This window comes from Oncorhynchus keta, chromosome 16 (assembly GCF_023373465.1).
Source record: "Oncorhynchus keta strain PuntledgeMale-10-30-2019 chromosome 16, Oket_V2, whole genome shotgun sequence".
Classification (NCBI taxonomy): Eukaryota; Metazoa; Chordata; class Actinopteri; order Salmoniformes; family Salmonidae; genus Oncorhynchus; species Oncorhynchus keta.
In genome coordinates this window covers 12,517,382-12,531,814 of record NC_068436.1, presented here as the reverse complement: position 1 = coordinate 12,531,814, position 14,433 = coordinate 12,517,382, and the positions used below count along the sequence as shown (strand labels likewise).

The window sequence follows — 14,433 nt, the reverse complement described above, 5'->3', positions numbered from 1 at the left end:
CATTCTAGTTTTTCGTTTCTAGGTTGGCCTAGTATGGTTCCCAATCAGAGGCAGCTGTCTATCATTGTCTCTGATTGGGGATCATATTTAGGCAGCCTTTTTTCCACCTGTTGTGTGTGGGATCTTCTTTTTGTATTGTAGCTTTTTGCACTACAAAGCTGCACATTTGTTTTGTTACTCTTTATTGTTTTGTTGCTGGTTCACATTAATAAACATGATGAACGCCTTCCACGCTGCACCTTGGTCCGACTATCATTATTACGAACGACGTCCCAGAAGATCCCACTACCCCAGGACCAAGCAGCGTGCCCGGGAGGAGCAGGGATCCTGGGCCTGGGAGGAAAGCCAGGAGTGGAGGACGTGGGACAAAATCATGGCAGGAGACAGAAGCCTGCCATGGAAGCAGGCGGAGGCAGCGAAGGAGCAACAACGACGACACCGGGGTTCACGGCCACGACGGAAGTCCGGGAGGCAGCCTCAAAAAACTTTTGGGGGGGGGGGCACACGGGTTGGTTGGAAGAGCCAAGGTGCGAAACAGAGCCAACTCCCCGTACTCACCGTGTGGAGTGGGTCACCGTTCAGGTACCATGTTTTCTGACTCTACACACTGTGTCTGTGTGCAGTCTATCGTTGTCTTTGATTGGGGATCATATTTAGGCAGCCTTTTTCCACCTGTTGTGTGTGAGATCTTGTTTTTGTATTGTAGCCTTTTGTTTTGTTGCTGGTTCACATGAATAAACATGATGAACACCTTCCACGCTGCACCTTGGTCCAATCCTTCCAACAACGATCGTTACACTTTCCTTGTCAGTTCATTATCTTATAGCCTACTTTCGTGAAATCATAAGGTAGGCCTAGGTTTGTAAATATGTTTTAAGGAAAGGTGAAATATTTGCTCTTTTACAGAATATGACATTCGCTGGTGGCTTTGATTGACGGGTTCTTTTACAGGGGTGTGTGTGTGAGTTCACTGATTCTCTCTATAGGCCTATATGTCCATTCAGAAAGTTTCCTAAAGTAGCCTGTCTGGACTCCATCTCTTTAATAACAGTCAAATGCTCCTTTCCTGATTTAATCTCGTAAAAGGCTTATTTTCTTCGGCTACATTATTTCTCAAATGATGGCATCCTCTCTTTGAAGAACATATCCCAATGCCATCGAATGACCGCTTATGCAGCTATTTGGGGAAAAGTGGGAGAAAACCCATCGGACTTCGTTTGAATGAATGGTTTTGTGCGTCGAATTAGGATTATATGCAGAAAAGCCAACAGACAAGGACAGGGTAGGCATATGTCTTTATGGTGACTCCATTAATGTTGTGTCAATACGAAAATGCTACAGATCCACTCCAACTTGGCATTTCTTCATTTGTTGATTAATATTTGTGAGTAATAACCTGAATAATAAGGAAATTACTTGATAATAGCGAAGTGTAATGTCTTGTTTAACCCTGAACGGTTATTTTGGTGACCGTGTATATTGCCTGACCAATTACCGTAACCTCAAATTCCAAGACCGTCACAGCTGATGCCTATATAGGCTTCTAGTAGTGGCAGTCATTCAGTGTAACAAACATCAGAGAATAAATTAGCCCATGATGCTAAGTGAAGTCTGTGCCACTGAGATCCCCAGCCAGCCTAGATGTTGGGAGCTGGAGCAGTTTGGTGGGGGATTTTTACTTCTCTCTGTCTCTCTCACTCTCTCTCCCTCTCGCTATCTCGCTCTCTCCCTCTCTCTCGTAAATATGTGCCAGTGAAAACTTCATAACCTCTCTCCCTCCAGAGAGAGCAGAGCGACCTCGACCGGCCGCCACCAGGGTCTTAACTGCACTCTGATGAGCAAACATTTGCATAGGGAGAGTGAAATATCTTACCATGTTCGTTTCTTTCCTGGCATGGAATGGAAAGAGAGAGAGAGGGAAGGGGCTGTAGGCACAGAGTCACACAGTATCCATAGTGGAAGAGAAAGAGACGAGGGACAGAACTGGATGCCAAAATCCACACAGACATTAATTTGCAGCGCCTCATGGGACTGGTAGTGATGATGAGAGAGGGAGAGACAGATTACTACTGAGTCACAGTTGGTGACCAGAGAAAGTCAGAATACCTAACAACCTTCTCAAATGGGTTGTTAAATGTCAGTTCTATAGTATCACTGCAGATATCTATTGAAAATCACATCGTCTGCCATCATTACACGAAGAACCGTTCCCATTGTTAGAATACAGAGACCTAAAAGTACTCTCAAATGAATCTGTGTGTTAGCGCATGTAGGTTATAAAACAACTCCTGCAATACCTGCGTGTTCCTCTGCTGAGCGAGAGAGCAGCATTCTCAGCATGTGTAATTAAGTAGCACATTGTGCAGTGAGTCTGTGGCCCTAGACCCCGAGCTGTCTGGGCAGAGCCTGTACGGTAATTGGTAAATTTACTGGAATCAATGTGCAGGGAGCGCAGCCCGACAGACTGCCAGTCTCAGCAGGCTCTAAGAACAGAGGGAAGAAGAAGAGAAAGAGTAGAAAGGAGGAGGAGGAGAGAGAAAACAGAAAGGGAATGGAGGAACCACAGAATAAGGGGGAGAGGAGGAGGAGAGAAGGAGAGGAGGAGAGAAGGAGAGGAGGAGGAGAGAAGGAGAGGAGGGGGAGAGAAGGAGAGGAGAAGGAGAGGAGGAGGAGAGAAGGAGAGTAGGAGGAGAGAAGGAGAGGAGGAGGAGAGAAGGAGGAGGAGGGAGAGAGGAGAGGAGGAGGAGGAGAGGAGGAGGAGAGAAGGAGAGGAGGAGGAGAGAAGGAGAGGAGGAGGAGGAGAGGAGAGGAGAGGAGGAGGAGAGAAGGAGAGGAGGAGAGAGAGAGAGGAGGAGGAGAGAAGGAGAGGAGGAGGAGAGAAGGAGAGGAGGAGGAGGAGAGGAGGAGGAGGGAGAGGGAGGAGGAGGAGAGAAGGAGAGGAGGAGGAGGAGGGAGGAGGAGGAGGAGAGAGGAGAGGAGGAGGAGAGAGGAGAGGAGGAGAGAAGGAGAGAGGAGGAGGAGGAGGAGAGGAGAAGGAGAGAAGGAGGAGAGAAGGAGAGGAGGAGGAGAGAAGGAGAGGAGGGGGAGAGGAGGAGAGGAGAAGGAGAGGAGGAGGAGGAGAGAAGCAGAGGAGGAGGAGGAGGAGAGAAGGAGAGGAGGAGAGAAGGAGAGGAGGAGGAGAGAAGGAGAGGAGGAGGAGAGCAAACAGACGAGGTGAAGGAGAAGAAAAAGCAAAAGAACAGAACAGATGAACAGGACAGGACAGAACAGATGAATAGGACAGGACAGAACAGATGAATAGAACAGGACAGAACAGAACAGATGAATAGAACAGGACAGAACAGATGAATAGAACAGGACAGAACAGAACAGATTAATAGAACAGGACAGAACAGGACAGAACAGGACAAATGAACAGAACAGTACAGAACAGGACAGAACAGGAGAGGTGAACAAAACAGGACAGAACAGAACAGATGAACAGGACAGGACAGAACAGATGAATAGAACAGGACAGAACAGATGAATAGAACAGGACAGAACAGAACAGATGAATAGAACAGGACAGAACAGATGAATAGAACAGGACAGAACAGATGAATAGAACAGGACAGAACAGAACAGATGAATAGAACAGGACAGAACAGATGAATAGAACAGGACAGAACAGAACAGATAAATAGAACAGGACAGAACAGGACAGAACAGGACAAATGAACAGAACAGTACAGAACAGGACAGAACAGGAGAGGTGAACAAAACAGGACAGAACAGAACAGATGAACAGGACAGGACAGAACAGATGAATAGAACAGGACAGAACAGATGAATAGAACAGGACAGAACAGAACAGATGAATAGAACAGGACAGAACAGATGAATAGAACAGGACAGAACAGAACAGATAAATAGAACAGGACAGAACAGGACAGAACAGGACAAATGAACAGAACAGTACAGAACAGGACAGAACAGGAGAGGTGAACAAAACAGGACAGAACAGAACAGATGAACAGAACAGGACAGAACAGAACAGATGAACAGAACAGGACAGAACTGAACAGATGAACAGAACAGGACAGAACAGAACAGATGAATAGGACAGGACAGAACAAAACAGATGAACAGAACAGAACAGATGAATAGGACAGGACAGAACAGGACAAATGAACAGAACAGTACAGAACAGGACAGAACAGGAGAGGTGAACAAAACAGGACAGAACAGAACAGATGAACAGGACAGGACAGAACAGAACAGATGAATAGGTCAGAACAGAACAGGATAGATGAACAGAACAGATGAATAGGTCAGAACAGAACAGGATAGATGAACAGAACAGAACAGGACAGAATATAACAGATTAGCAGAACAGGACAAAACAGGACAGGACAGATTAACAGAACAGGACAGAATAGAAGAGATTAACTGAACAGAACAGGACAGATGAACAAAACAAATGAACTGAACAGATGAACAGAAGTAAGTACAGGACAGGAGAGGAGAGGGAAAACCAAACAACATTTTGGTTTCAGAGAGAGAGAGGAAGAGTACACTGTACAGTACAGGATTAGAAGGAACAGATCAGTGGAGAGAAGAAAAAACAGAACAGAATAAGCAGAGGAGAGAGGGAGGACCCCGGAGATGGATAGAGTGATGTGTGTATCTCTATGGAGAGTACACTAAGACAGGGTTAGTCTGGTCTGAGTAGTATGTCTTCCTCTTATTTTGATTCGAGCCATCCCCCACAGGACCTGTCAAGCCTTGATCCACTGCTGAGGTCAGACTTACAGAGGCAAGGTCACTGTGCTGTTTATTGATCAGCCTGTCTGTCTGTCTCGCTATCTTACAGCATTGGTTGGTGGGGAAAGTGTATATTTTCAAAGCATTAGGGCTTATTTCTCCACAAGGTTTTTAGTTTGAATACACATAAGGCATAGAGGAAAATAACCATTTGCGTTTACCCACAAAGTTCTCTTACCGAAAACGGTTGGAAAAATAACTTAATGCAGGAACTTAATCAATAGCCTCCTACCTAACTTTAACTTGAAGTAGTGTTTCTTTCGGATGTATTTTTCAGGCGGCTCACCGCCAGTGCTGCAAGGACATTGAAGGACAAAACCCAGACCAAAAGGAACAGTCTCACAGTTCACAATGAGTCCAGGACAAGCCTGAACAAGAACAACCCTGACCAAGAATTCAACCTCTTTGCAGAAAACAACACTCGTCAGATTTTCAGAGGCCAGGTCGATTAGCTAGCTCAATGCATACTGATGTTCTATTCTGGATAGACCTGGAGAGAAGAAAACGTTGTACTCTGGAGTTATTCCTGACCTGATACGAACCTAGAAAAACATAGTATAAGATACCCATTATACAGTCTACATTAGAATATTTAAAGCAGGTGAAAGCACAATAGGTGAAAGGGCATGGACAGATGCACAGTGCTTAGGGTGGCGGCCTGCTTTGTTCAAAACATTCCTTTGCCGTGTGTGTGTGTGTGTGTGTGTGTGTGTGTGTGTGTGTGTGTGTGTGTGTGTGTGTGTGTGTGTGTGTGTGTGTGTGTGTGTGTGTGTGTGTGTGTGTGTGTGTGTGTGTGTGTGTGTGTCTGTTTGCATGAACACACGCATTTGTATGTGTGTGTCTGTGTCGTAGCCTTCAAAGCCTGGGAGTCTGAGAAGGAGAAGTCATGAAATATTGGTAGCCAGCTCCGACACCCCTTGACCTGCCCTTTATGAGGTGTGGATCAGAAGATGAGTTCTCTGTCTGTCTTCGTGTGTGTGAAACCCTGGGGTCATTTAGACATTTAACAGGCGTGGACCTTAGTGTCTTCAGGTGGCAATGAAATAGGAATTATAGGACAATATAAATGAAAATTGCACTCCTTTAAAGATTTGGTTTACCTCTTGGCTTGGAAATTATTTTGAGCTGTGTCCCGTGTCTGCTTGAGAGAGATGTAAATTACTCAAAGCGCAGGGTTTCGCAGGGTCACAGTTGTGACTGTAATGATATCAGCCTCTTAGGCTCTACCTGAGTAGTTAGAATATATTCTTTGTCCTGAAAACAAGCTGGCGTGGATGTGTGAAAACAGACACAGTTATCCCTCACATAGACTGTAGTATCCTTCACTCTCGTGTGGGTGAAGTGACTTCATAAAGTATCCTCCGTTTATTGAACAGTTGTCATGGCAACATTGCCTAAAAAAAAGGAAAGAAAAGTTTGAAATGTGTCCTATGCTAATTAGTAGCATCAGTTGACTTTTAGAAGTCAACACTGTCCTTGTTTTACCTTAGTTTATATTGCCAATTCTTTGGATATATCCATGAATGATCCTGATAAATGAATTGGCCTGACTTTTAGTCTCGTCATGTTCATGTGCATGGCACCATGGAGATCCCATCACACACAAAAGCATCATGTTGCACAGGTTGGATAGGCAGACAGCAAGGCTTATATTAACCCCCGCTGTACCAAACCTAATGCTAGACTAGTAGCATGGGGAAATATTGCCTAGATGCAGGCTTGTTTGGGGGGTTTGTTTTGTTACACACAAGGATATACCATGACACATTACATTCTTAATTGAATAAAACAATGAACTTTAGAATGTTTTTATTTATTTTTTACTCCTGCTTTAATGCTGCACACTGTAAATGTAGCCTACAGTTCTGAAGACGCACAAGGTTTATCAGATGTGTTCTCTAAATCTCACGTCTGTCCCTAATAGAGAATGGAACTCTAAGCAGTAAACACACCTCATGCTTCATTTTACATTGGAGCTTATTTTCAATTATCCAACTGTTTCCCTATCCTTCTTACCTCTGATTCGTGAAGTGAGGAGACTGTAATAACTGTCTCAAAAAGACACGCTCCGTTAGACTTTAGATCACGTCCAACTGTAAAGTAACTGAATTATGTCCAGCAGAGGCTGATTAGCTATAAAATACCACCTCATTCAAGATTTTAAATTCTCCGATATGATCATGATCGCTCTCTTCATATATCTACATGGCTTTTTAAAGTTATTCAAAAGCACAAATTCATTGCGGTGTGTCTCTTTAAATTACTATTGTTCCTCTATCTCCAAATCCCTCATTTTGATGTGTGCCTCATGGGCTGCGTTTACACGGGCAGGCCAATTCTGATCTTTTCACATCCAATCTTTCTCAGAGCTGATTTGATTGGTCAAAAGGCCAATTAGTGGAAAAAGATCACAAATAGGCTGCCTGTGTAAACACAGCCATATTGCCTTCAGCTAACAGTAAACCACTCCGACTCTCATGAGGAACGTCTGTTGTTACCATTCAGGAGTGTGTTTGTTCTCAGCGCTAACATATGCATGTGCTATCAGGATCTCTGAGATGAGATAATAGCATTACAGAATGCCTGTATTGTCTTGTTCAGTTGAGGGGAAACGTTTTGAAATGGCGTGAAACAGGGAAGTACCATCTGCAGAGAATTTACTACTGCGTGCCCTACTGAACATAACCAAGGTCTAGTTGTAAGCCCTGTAGCTCAAATTGCTCGTAATGCGGCTACCCATAATGCGGCTACCCATAGGGCATTATCTCACTGCTACTTGGGGAGAGAGGAGAAACACCACAATTACTCCACAGGGAATCGAACAAAAAAGACCCATTGACAAATGGGAAGGGTTCAAGTGGATCGTTATGACTCTGGTGTCCTGTCTGTTTTCCAAAAGCTGCTGATAAGTTAGCTCTTCTAAGGCACTATAGGGGTCCATTTGTGAGGGGTCTATTTAGTGAGGGGTCCATTTGAACCACAATCACCACATGTCCACCTACATGCCATGATACTTCAGCATCTCTTGAGAAATAAAACTATGCAGGGCCTCAGAAGGGCCACTTTTTAGCAGCTTTTGGAAACAGACAGGAAACATAATGGTCCCATTTGTCAATGGGTCTTTTTCGGTAGATACCCCATGGAGTAATTGCAGTGTTCCTCTTCTCTCCCATTTCTATGATCAGAAAAGACACTGTAAATGTACAGATTTTTTTCAGGGGTTGGCAGTTAGCCACTTTGGCGTAACGACGACTCCTAAATCCTCAAAAGACATCAAACCAGGAAGGGACATTTTTTTCCTGCCCTGCGATGACTAATATGATTATACACACCTTTGAGATGTATCATATCGGGAGTGTGTGTGTGAGAGAGTGAGAAAGAAGGAGAGATTACGAAGCCGTATCTGCGCCACGGTGCTTTTAAAAGTAGCATTTCATAAAAGCTTCTTCTTCCTCCTCCGGTTATGACTTCAAATAAAATCAAAGTTTATTGGTCATGTACACAGTTTTGCAGATGGTATCGCCAATACTGCAAAATGCGTATGTTTCTAGCTCCACCAATGCAGCAACATCTAGGAATACAATAAAAATGCTCCCATAATCCAAAAGTAAAATAAAAGAACAAGAAATTAAGACATATCAGATTGAGTAATGTCAGTCAGGAATGCAAATAATTATTTCTTTATTATTATTATTTTTCTACATTGTAGAATAATTAGTGAAGACATCCAAACTATGAAATAACACACATGGAATCATGTAGTAACCAAAAAAAGTGTTAAATAAATATATTTACATTTTAATTCTTCAAAGTAGCCCCCCTTTGCCTTGATGACAGCTTTGCACTCTTGGCATTCTCTCAAACAGCTTCACCTGGAATGCTTTTCCAACAGTCTTGAAGGAGTTCCCACATATGCTGAGCACTTGTTGGCTGCTTTTTCTTCACTCTGCGGTCCAACACGGCGGTTGGAACCAAAACTCTCAAATTTGGACTCATCAGACCAAAGGACAAATTTCCACCGGTCTAATGTCCATTGCTCGTGTTTCTTGGCCCAAGAAGTCTCATTTTATTATTGGTGTTCTTTAGTAGTGGTTTCTTTGCAGCAATTCGACCATGAAGGCCTGATTCACACAGTCTCCTCTGAACAGTTGATGTTGAGATAGATGTGTCTGTTACTTGAACTCTGTGAAGCATTTATTTGGGCTGCAATTTCTGAAGCTGGTGACTCTAATGAACTTATTCTCTGCAGCAGAGGTAACTCTGGGTCTTCCTTTCCTGTGGCGGTCCTCATGAGAGCCAGTTTCATCATAGTGCTTGATGGTTTTTGCGACTGCACAAAGTTCTTCAAATGTTCCATATTGACTGACCTTCATGTTTTAAAGTAATGATGGACTGTTATTTCTCTTTGCTTATTTGAGCTGTTCTTGCCATAATATGGACTTGGTCTTTTACCAAATCTTCTGTGTACCAACCCTACCTTGTCACAGCACAACTGGTTGGCTCAAATGCATTAAGAAGGAAAGAAATTCAACAAAGTAACTTTTAACAAGGCACACCTGTTAATTGAAATGCATTCCAGGTGACGACCTCATGAAGCTGGTTGAGAGAATTCCAATAGTGTGTAAAGCTATCATCAAGGCAAAGGGTGACTACTTTGAAGATTCTCAAATATAAAATACATTTTGATTTGTTTTGACACTTTTTTGGTTACTACATGATTCCATATGTGTTATTTCATAGTTTTGATGTATTCACTATTATTCTACAATGTAGAAAGTAGTAAAAAGAAAGAAAATCACTTGAATGAATAGGAGTGTCCAAGCGTTTGACTGGTACTGTATGTATGTGAATGGTGTGTATAGACAGTAAGGCTTTTATAGACAATTATAGGAATAGAACAGGTGTGTACAGTCGTGGCCAAAAGTTTTGAGAATGACACAAACATTCATTTCCACAAAGTTGGCTGCTTCAGTGTAGATATTTTTGTCAGATGTCACTATGGAATACTGAAGTATAATTACAAGCATTTCATAAGTGTCAAAGGATTTTATTGACAATTACATGAAGTTGATGCAAATATCCTTGCAAATATCCAGCAATATCCTTGCCTGTGAAGCCCTTTTTGTGCAAAGCAATGATGACGGTATGTTTTTCCTTGCGTTTAACCATGTTTGACAGAGGAAGAACAATGATACCAAAGCACCATCCTCCTTTTGAAGCTTCCAGTCTGTTATTCGAACTCAATCAGCATGACAGAGTGATCTCCAGCCTTGTCCTCGTCAACACTCACACCTGTGTTAACGAGAGAATCACTGACATGTCAGCTGGTCCTTTTGTGGCAGGGCTGAAATGCAGTGTAAATGTTTTTGGGGGATTTATTTAATTTGCATGGCAAAGAGGGACTTTGCAATTAATTGCAATTCATCTGATCACTCTTCATAACATTCTGGAGTATATGCAAATTGCCATCATACAAACTGAGGTAGCAGACTTTGTGAAAATTAATATTTGTGTCATTCTCAAAACCTTTGGCCACGACTGTACAGCAGGAGTTATATAGAATGAGCCTTGACTAGGAAACAGTATATTCATATGAAGTTTGTAAAACAGTATGTAAACATTATTAAAGTAACTAGTGTTCAATGACATTAGATGAATGTACAGCATAAACTGTATAGACTGTATTTGTGTTTGCAGCAAGCTCCCTGCTAAAGTTCAGGTTAAAGGCAATTATTTCTCTGAACCTCCAAGGCAACCTTCAAAATTCACAGAGTGCAAACAGAAAGCAGAACAAAGCTTAGGATATCTGAATTATTACCAACTTCTAGCTTTTGTTGCACTGGGAAGCACTTTAGAGAGCAATTTGAAGTCACTTCAGGCTCGTTCATGTATACGTTTTTTTTTTACAGTTGAATTCAAATGTCATTCATATAGAATATATATATATTTTTTAAATTAGAATCAGCACATGTTCGACTGTTGGTGGAGTGAAGGGAGAATGAATAGACATAATGGTCAGTTAAATTATCAGGGCTGAACGCTCTATCAAAATGTAAGTGTTTTACCTTTCTCTTTATATTACTGTTTGGCTGAGGCTCACACTGAATTGCAGCGTTTAATCTCTTGGAGTGGGTGATGATGGAATGATGGAATTGTCCCCCACCCTCTTCCCCCTCTCCTCTTTCTCAGGGCTTCTCGCTGGGGCTGAGCGAAGGACACATTTACACCTGGACGGACGGCTTGAGGAGGAGAGACTGGCATGATAACGAGAGCATCAGGAGAGACGAACTGCGTGTCGGTACGTCTCACAGAGAACTCCCAGGAAACGACAGACAATCACTACACCTCCTGTAGCTAAAGAGTTTTCACTCTGCACACAGCGAGCAAGCTGAGACCTCACGTAACGAATGTCCACATAAAGAACTTCAACCAAGTCTATCTTTATCATGATTTACTGTGATGGTTTCCATGAAGGTAAACGGGAGATAGTTTTCCAAGGCAGTAAGTGTATTATTAAGGTACTGTAGGTACTGGACAGTAACTTTCTAAGTCATATTGGTCTATTTGATAATGTTCGCTTTAGCTCTGCTTCTTGAGCAATGGGAACCCAGATGCTGGACAAATGCATTTCCATTTGAGACATGTAAAGAAAATAACAAATTATTGTCTGTTTCCACCAAGTAGAGGTAAGACTAACCCTTAGCTAAGTGAGAACATGTACCAGGATCTCAATTCCGATTTACATTCATTAGAAAAGGTCACTGATAGACAAGCCATTAGTATGCACTATTCAAACAAGAAGAATCTAAGGGAGGGGTGTTCGGGCCAGAAATGATTGTGTCCATACATAACCCAGCTATTTCTATTGCCATTCATTGTCATTACATACATGTCAAGTAAAGAGCAGAGAGGCAGAGACCCAATGTTCCTCTCCTAATCCAAACACAGTATCTGTGTCTCCTTGCTGCCGCTGTGCAGTTACAGCATCAGTCAAAAAGAGCTCTATTTGAAACTGAAGTATTCTCAGTCTTGGCCCCCTTAAGGTTAAATCACTGTGACATTGCCAGTTAAAGCTTCAATATTTTAGCAGATAGATTTCAATAGTCCCATCCTGGTAGAGACCTAGTCTACATCCCAAACGGAACCTTAGTTCCTCCATAGTGCACTACTTTTGACCAGTTCTGGGTAGTGCACGGTATAGGGAATAAGGTGGGTTTTGGAACGTGCCCCAGAGCTGGGAAACATTTGAAGCCAAGCCGGATAAATCATCAATGCCAGACAGGAAATATATTATTTCGGTCAGGGGTTCATGTCAAGTGTAGATAAACATGTCAGAGGCAATATTAATGACCAGGCAACAATGGAGAATAGAACACTTTTACAGCTCCTGGAATTGCGGAGCTCGGCTGTAAATTCTAATGCATGCAGACTTCAGAGTATTAAATAAAGTCATTAGCCAGATTAGACTAAGTTGAATTGCTACCAGACTACAACAGAGACGTCAAACAGGGCTTCTGTCCTAAATGGCACCCTATTCCCCACATTCCCCTATGGGCCCTCTTTGAAAGTAGTGCACTATGTAGGGAATAGGGTGCCATTAGGGTGGCAGACCTGTCACATCACGTAACCCTACAATATGGCTGCCTTAAATCCTGAACGTTGCCCTCTCTGCCCTCCCGTCTGGTCAGATCATGATGCATGGTCATTGTCCCACCAGACCTCCACCACATATGCACCACACCATCTGTTGAGCCTCAATTGTACATTTGCGGCGACCATGATAAAAGCTTTCTATTAATTTTGGATGAATCAAGCTGATTATAGCTCATCAGTGCATGAAACCCAGGGGTGAGTAATACATTTCCCCCTGTTTTTCCAGCGTATGTCGGATGGGAAAAGTGTAGTTTACTATATGCATTAACCACTTACTAATCTAAAGCAGTCCATATACAAATGCTCTGTATAATGAATTGTAGGCATGTGTATTAACCACTTATAAAGCTGCAGTGCTGGTAATCAACATCATTGTACTGTGATGGGCCTGTTAATTAAATGTTGAGCATCTCTCAATCAAGTAGACGTCAGCCTCTTGCCCATCTCTGTTGTGAATAGATTAGTGATTACAGAACAGGGCCTGCGTTCAAATAGTGTCTCCGAGTAGGAGTGCTGATCTAGGATCAGGTCCCTCTTGTCCATGACATCTTATTAATTATGATCTAAAAGGATCAAATGATCCTAGTCTGAGACTCTTTGTGAATAATAGACTCATAATCACCACCATCCCCCAACCAGGAAGCTGTGGAAAATCTAACCCCATTGAACAGCATGTAGGAATGATTCATGTGTTAAACCAATTAAGTGATTTTCTCTATATATTGTCTATCCCATTATGCCTTTTAAAAGCATCCATTTACATGTTCTGTCAGCAGGGAAATTGGGTGAGTGCACTTTGTCCATGTTTTATTTTAGTTTTTTGAGCCGCCATTGTTTCGAAAATCAAGCCACTTCCGAGTGAACGATGGAATGGAAAAGCATTACTATTGAACATTAATGTGTGGGTGTGCTGGATTGGAATATTTCGTTTGCTTGGTCTTTCACCTCCCTCCTGTGAGCTTGGCTGCCCTGAGTTGTGGGTGTAGTGTTTCAATAATTATGTAGCGTGGAAAATGAGCTTCCAGCGACCAACAATACTCACAGTCGAGTTATTGAACTCACCGCATTATTGAGAGAGAGGGATCACTGCTTATGTCAATGTATAATTCACGTTGACGAGAGAAATTATGAACGATGTTAAACTTGGCAAGTGATTTATTCATTAGCGTTGGTTTTGGCGAAGGATGTCAAATGAATTGTGTTTATGAGAGGACAGGGTCGTGGGTTTCGTTTCATCCTATTTCCAGCCGACTCTAAGATTGTGGCATACGATACCTACTTGAAACACAAGCCTTTACTTGGCAGACGGCGCCCTCAAAATATTTCCCACCTCCCGCTTCCAAATCCATTTAATATTTTACAAAAACAAAGATTTTTCTATTTCCATCTTTTGTACTCGTCCTGGAAACTGTCCATGTTTCCCTCGGTCTCGCTCACACATCAAAGGGAAAGCCTCTCGTTAAGAATGTCATTGTTTTCCTTTCTGCATCCTCTCCGTACATCGAACAAAGCCAGCTGTCAGTGTACATTAACCGCATGTTTGCCACGCCAGGAGTGTTTTCAGGGATAACCTTAACATACCATACAATAATATGCGCTAAAACAGTTCTTTCCCCCTAAGAGATTTCTCTTTATATTAGAAGCTGTACATTTCTCTCATACGTGTCCCTCGTCCAAAAAGAACAATGCACATTAGCAGGATTCCGGAATTAGATGCTTCTATACCCACTTGTGATTTCACTGCAGCATCTCCTAATAAAGTATGCCGATAGGATCCTCTACTTCTGGCCCCTTGGAGGTATAAACGAGGTAAACGGTTTAATTAGATGAAAGAGAAAGCTGTCAGTCAAGTGTGATTGGCAGCGTAAGTGATGTGTAACGCCTTCCCTCCGGCGTCGGGGCCCCCGGGGCTTGATTCATGGTGGGCATTTAGTCAAGCTCATGGCAGTAATACACATTGCAGAGTGTGAGCCAATG

The 14,433-nt window shown here is 42.6% G+C and overlaps 1 protein-coding gene across 2 annotated transcripts in view; it reads left to right on the top strand.

Annotated features, from left to right (window-relative positions):
* The window catches only part of LOC118395561 (polypeptide N-acetylgalactosaminyltransferase-like 6), a 271,053-nt gene that overhangs the window by 40,228 nt on the left and 216,392 nt on the right, over positions 1–14,433 (top strand). For both annotated transcript variants that reach the window (XM_052464695.1, XM_052464694.1), the window contains exon 3: positions 10,993–11,101. In XM_052464695.1, coding sequence (XP_052320655.1) covers positions 10,993–11,101 — 109 coding nt within the window. The remainder of the gene's footprint in view (positions 1–10,992; positions 11,102–14,433) is intronic.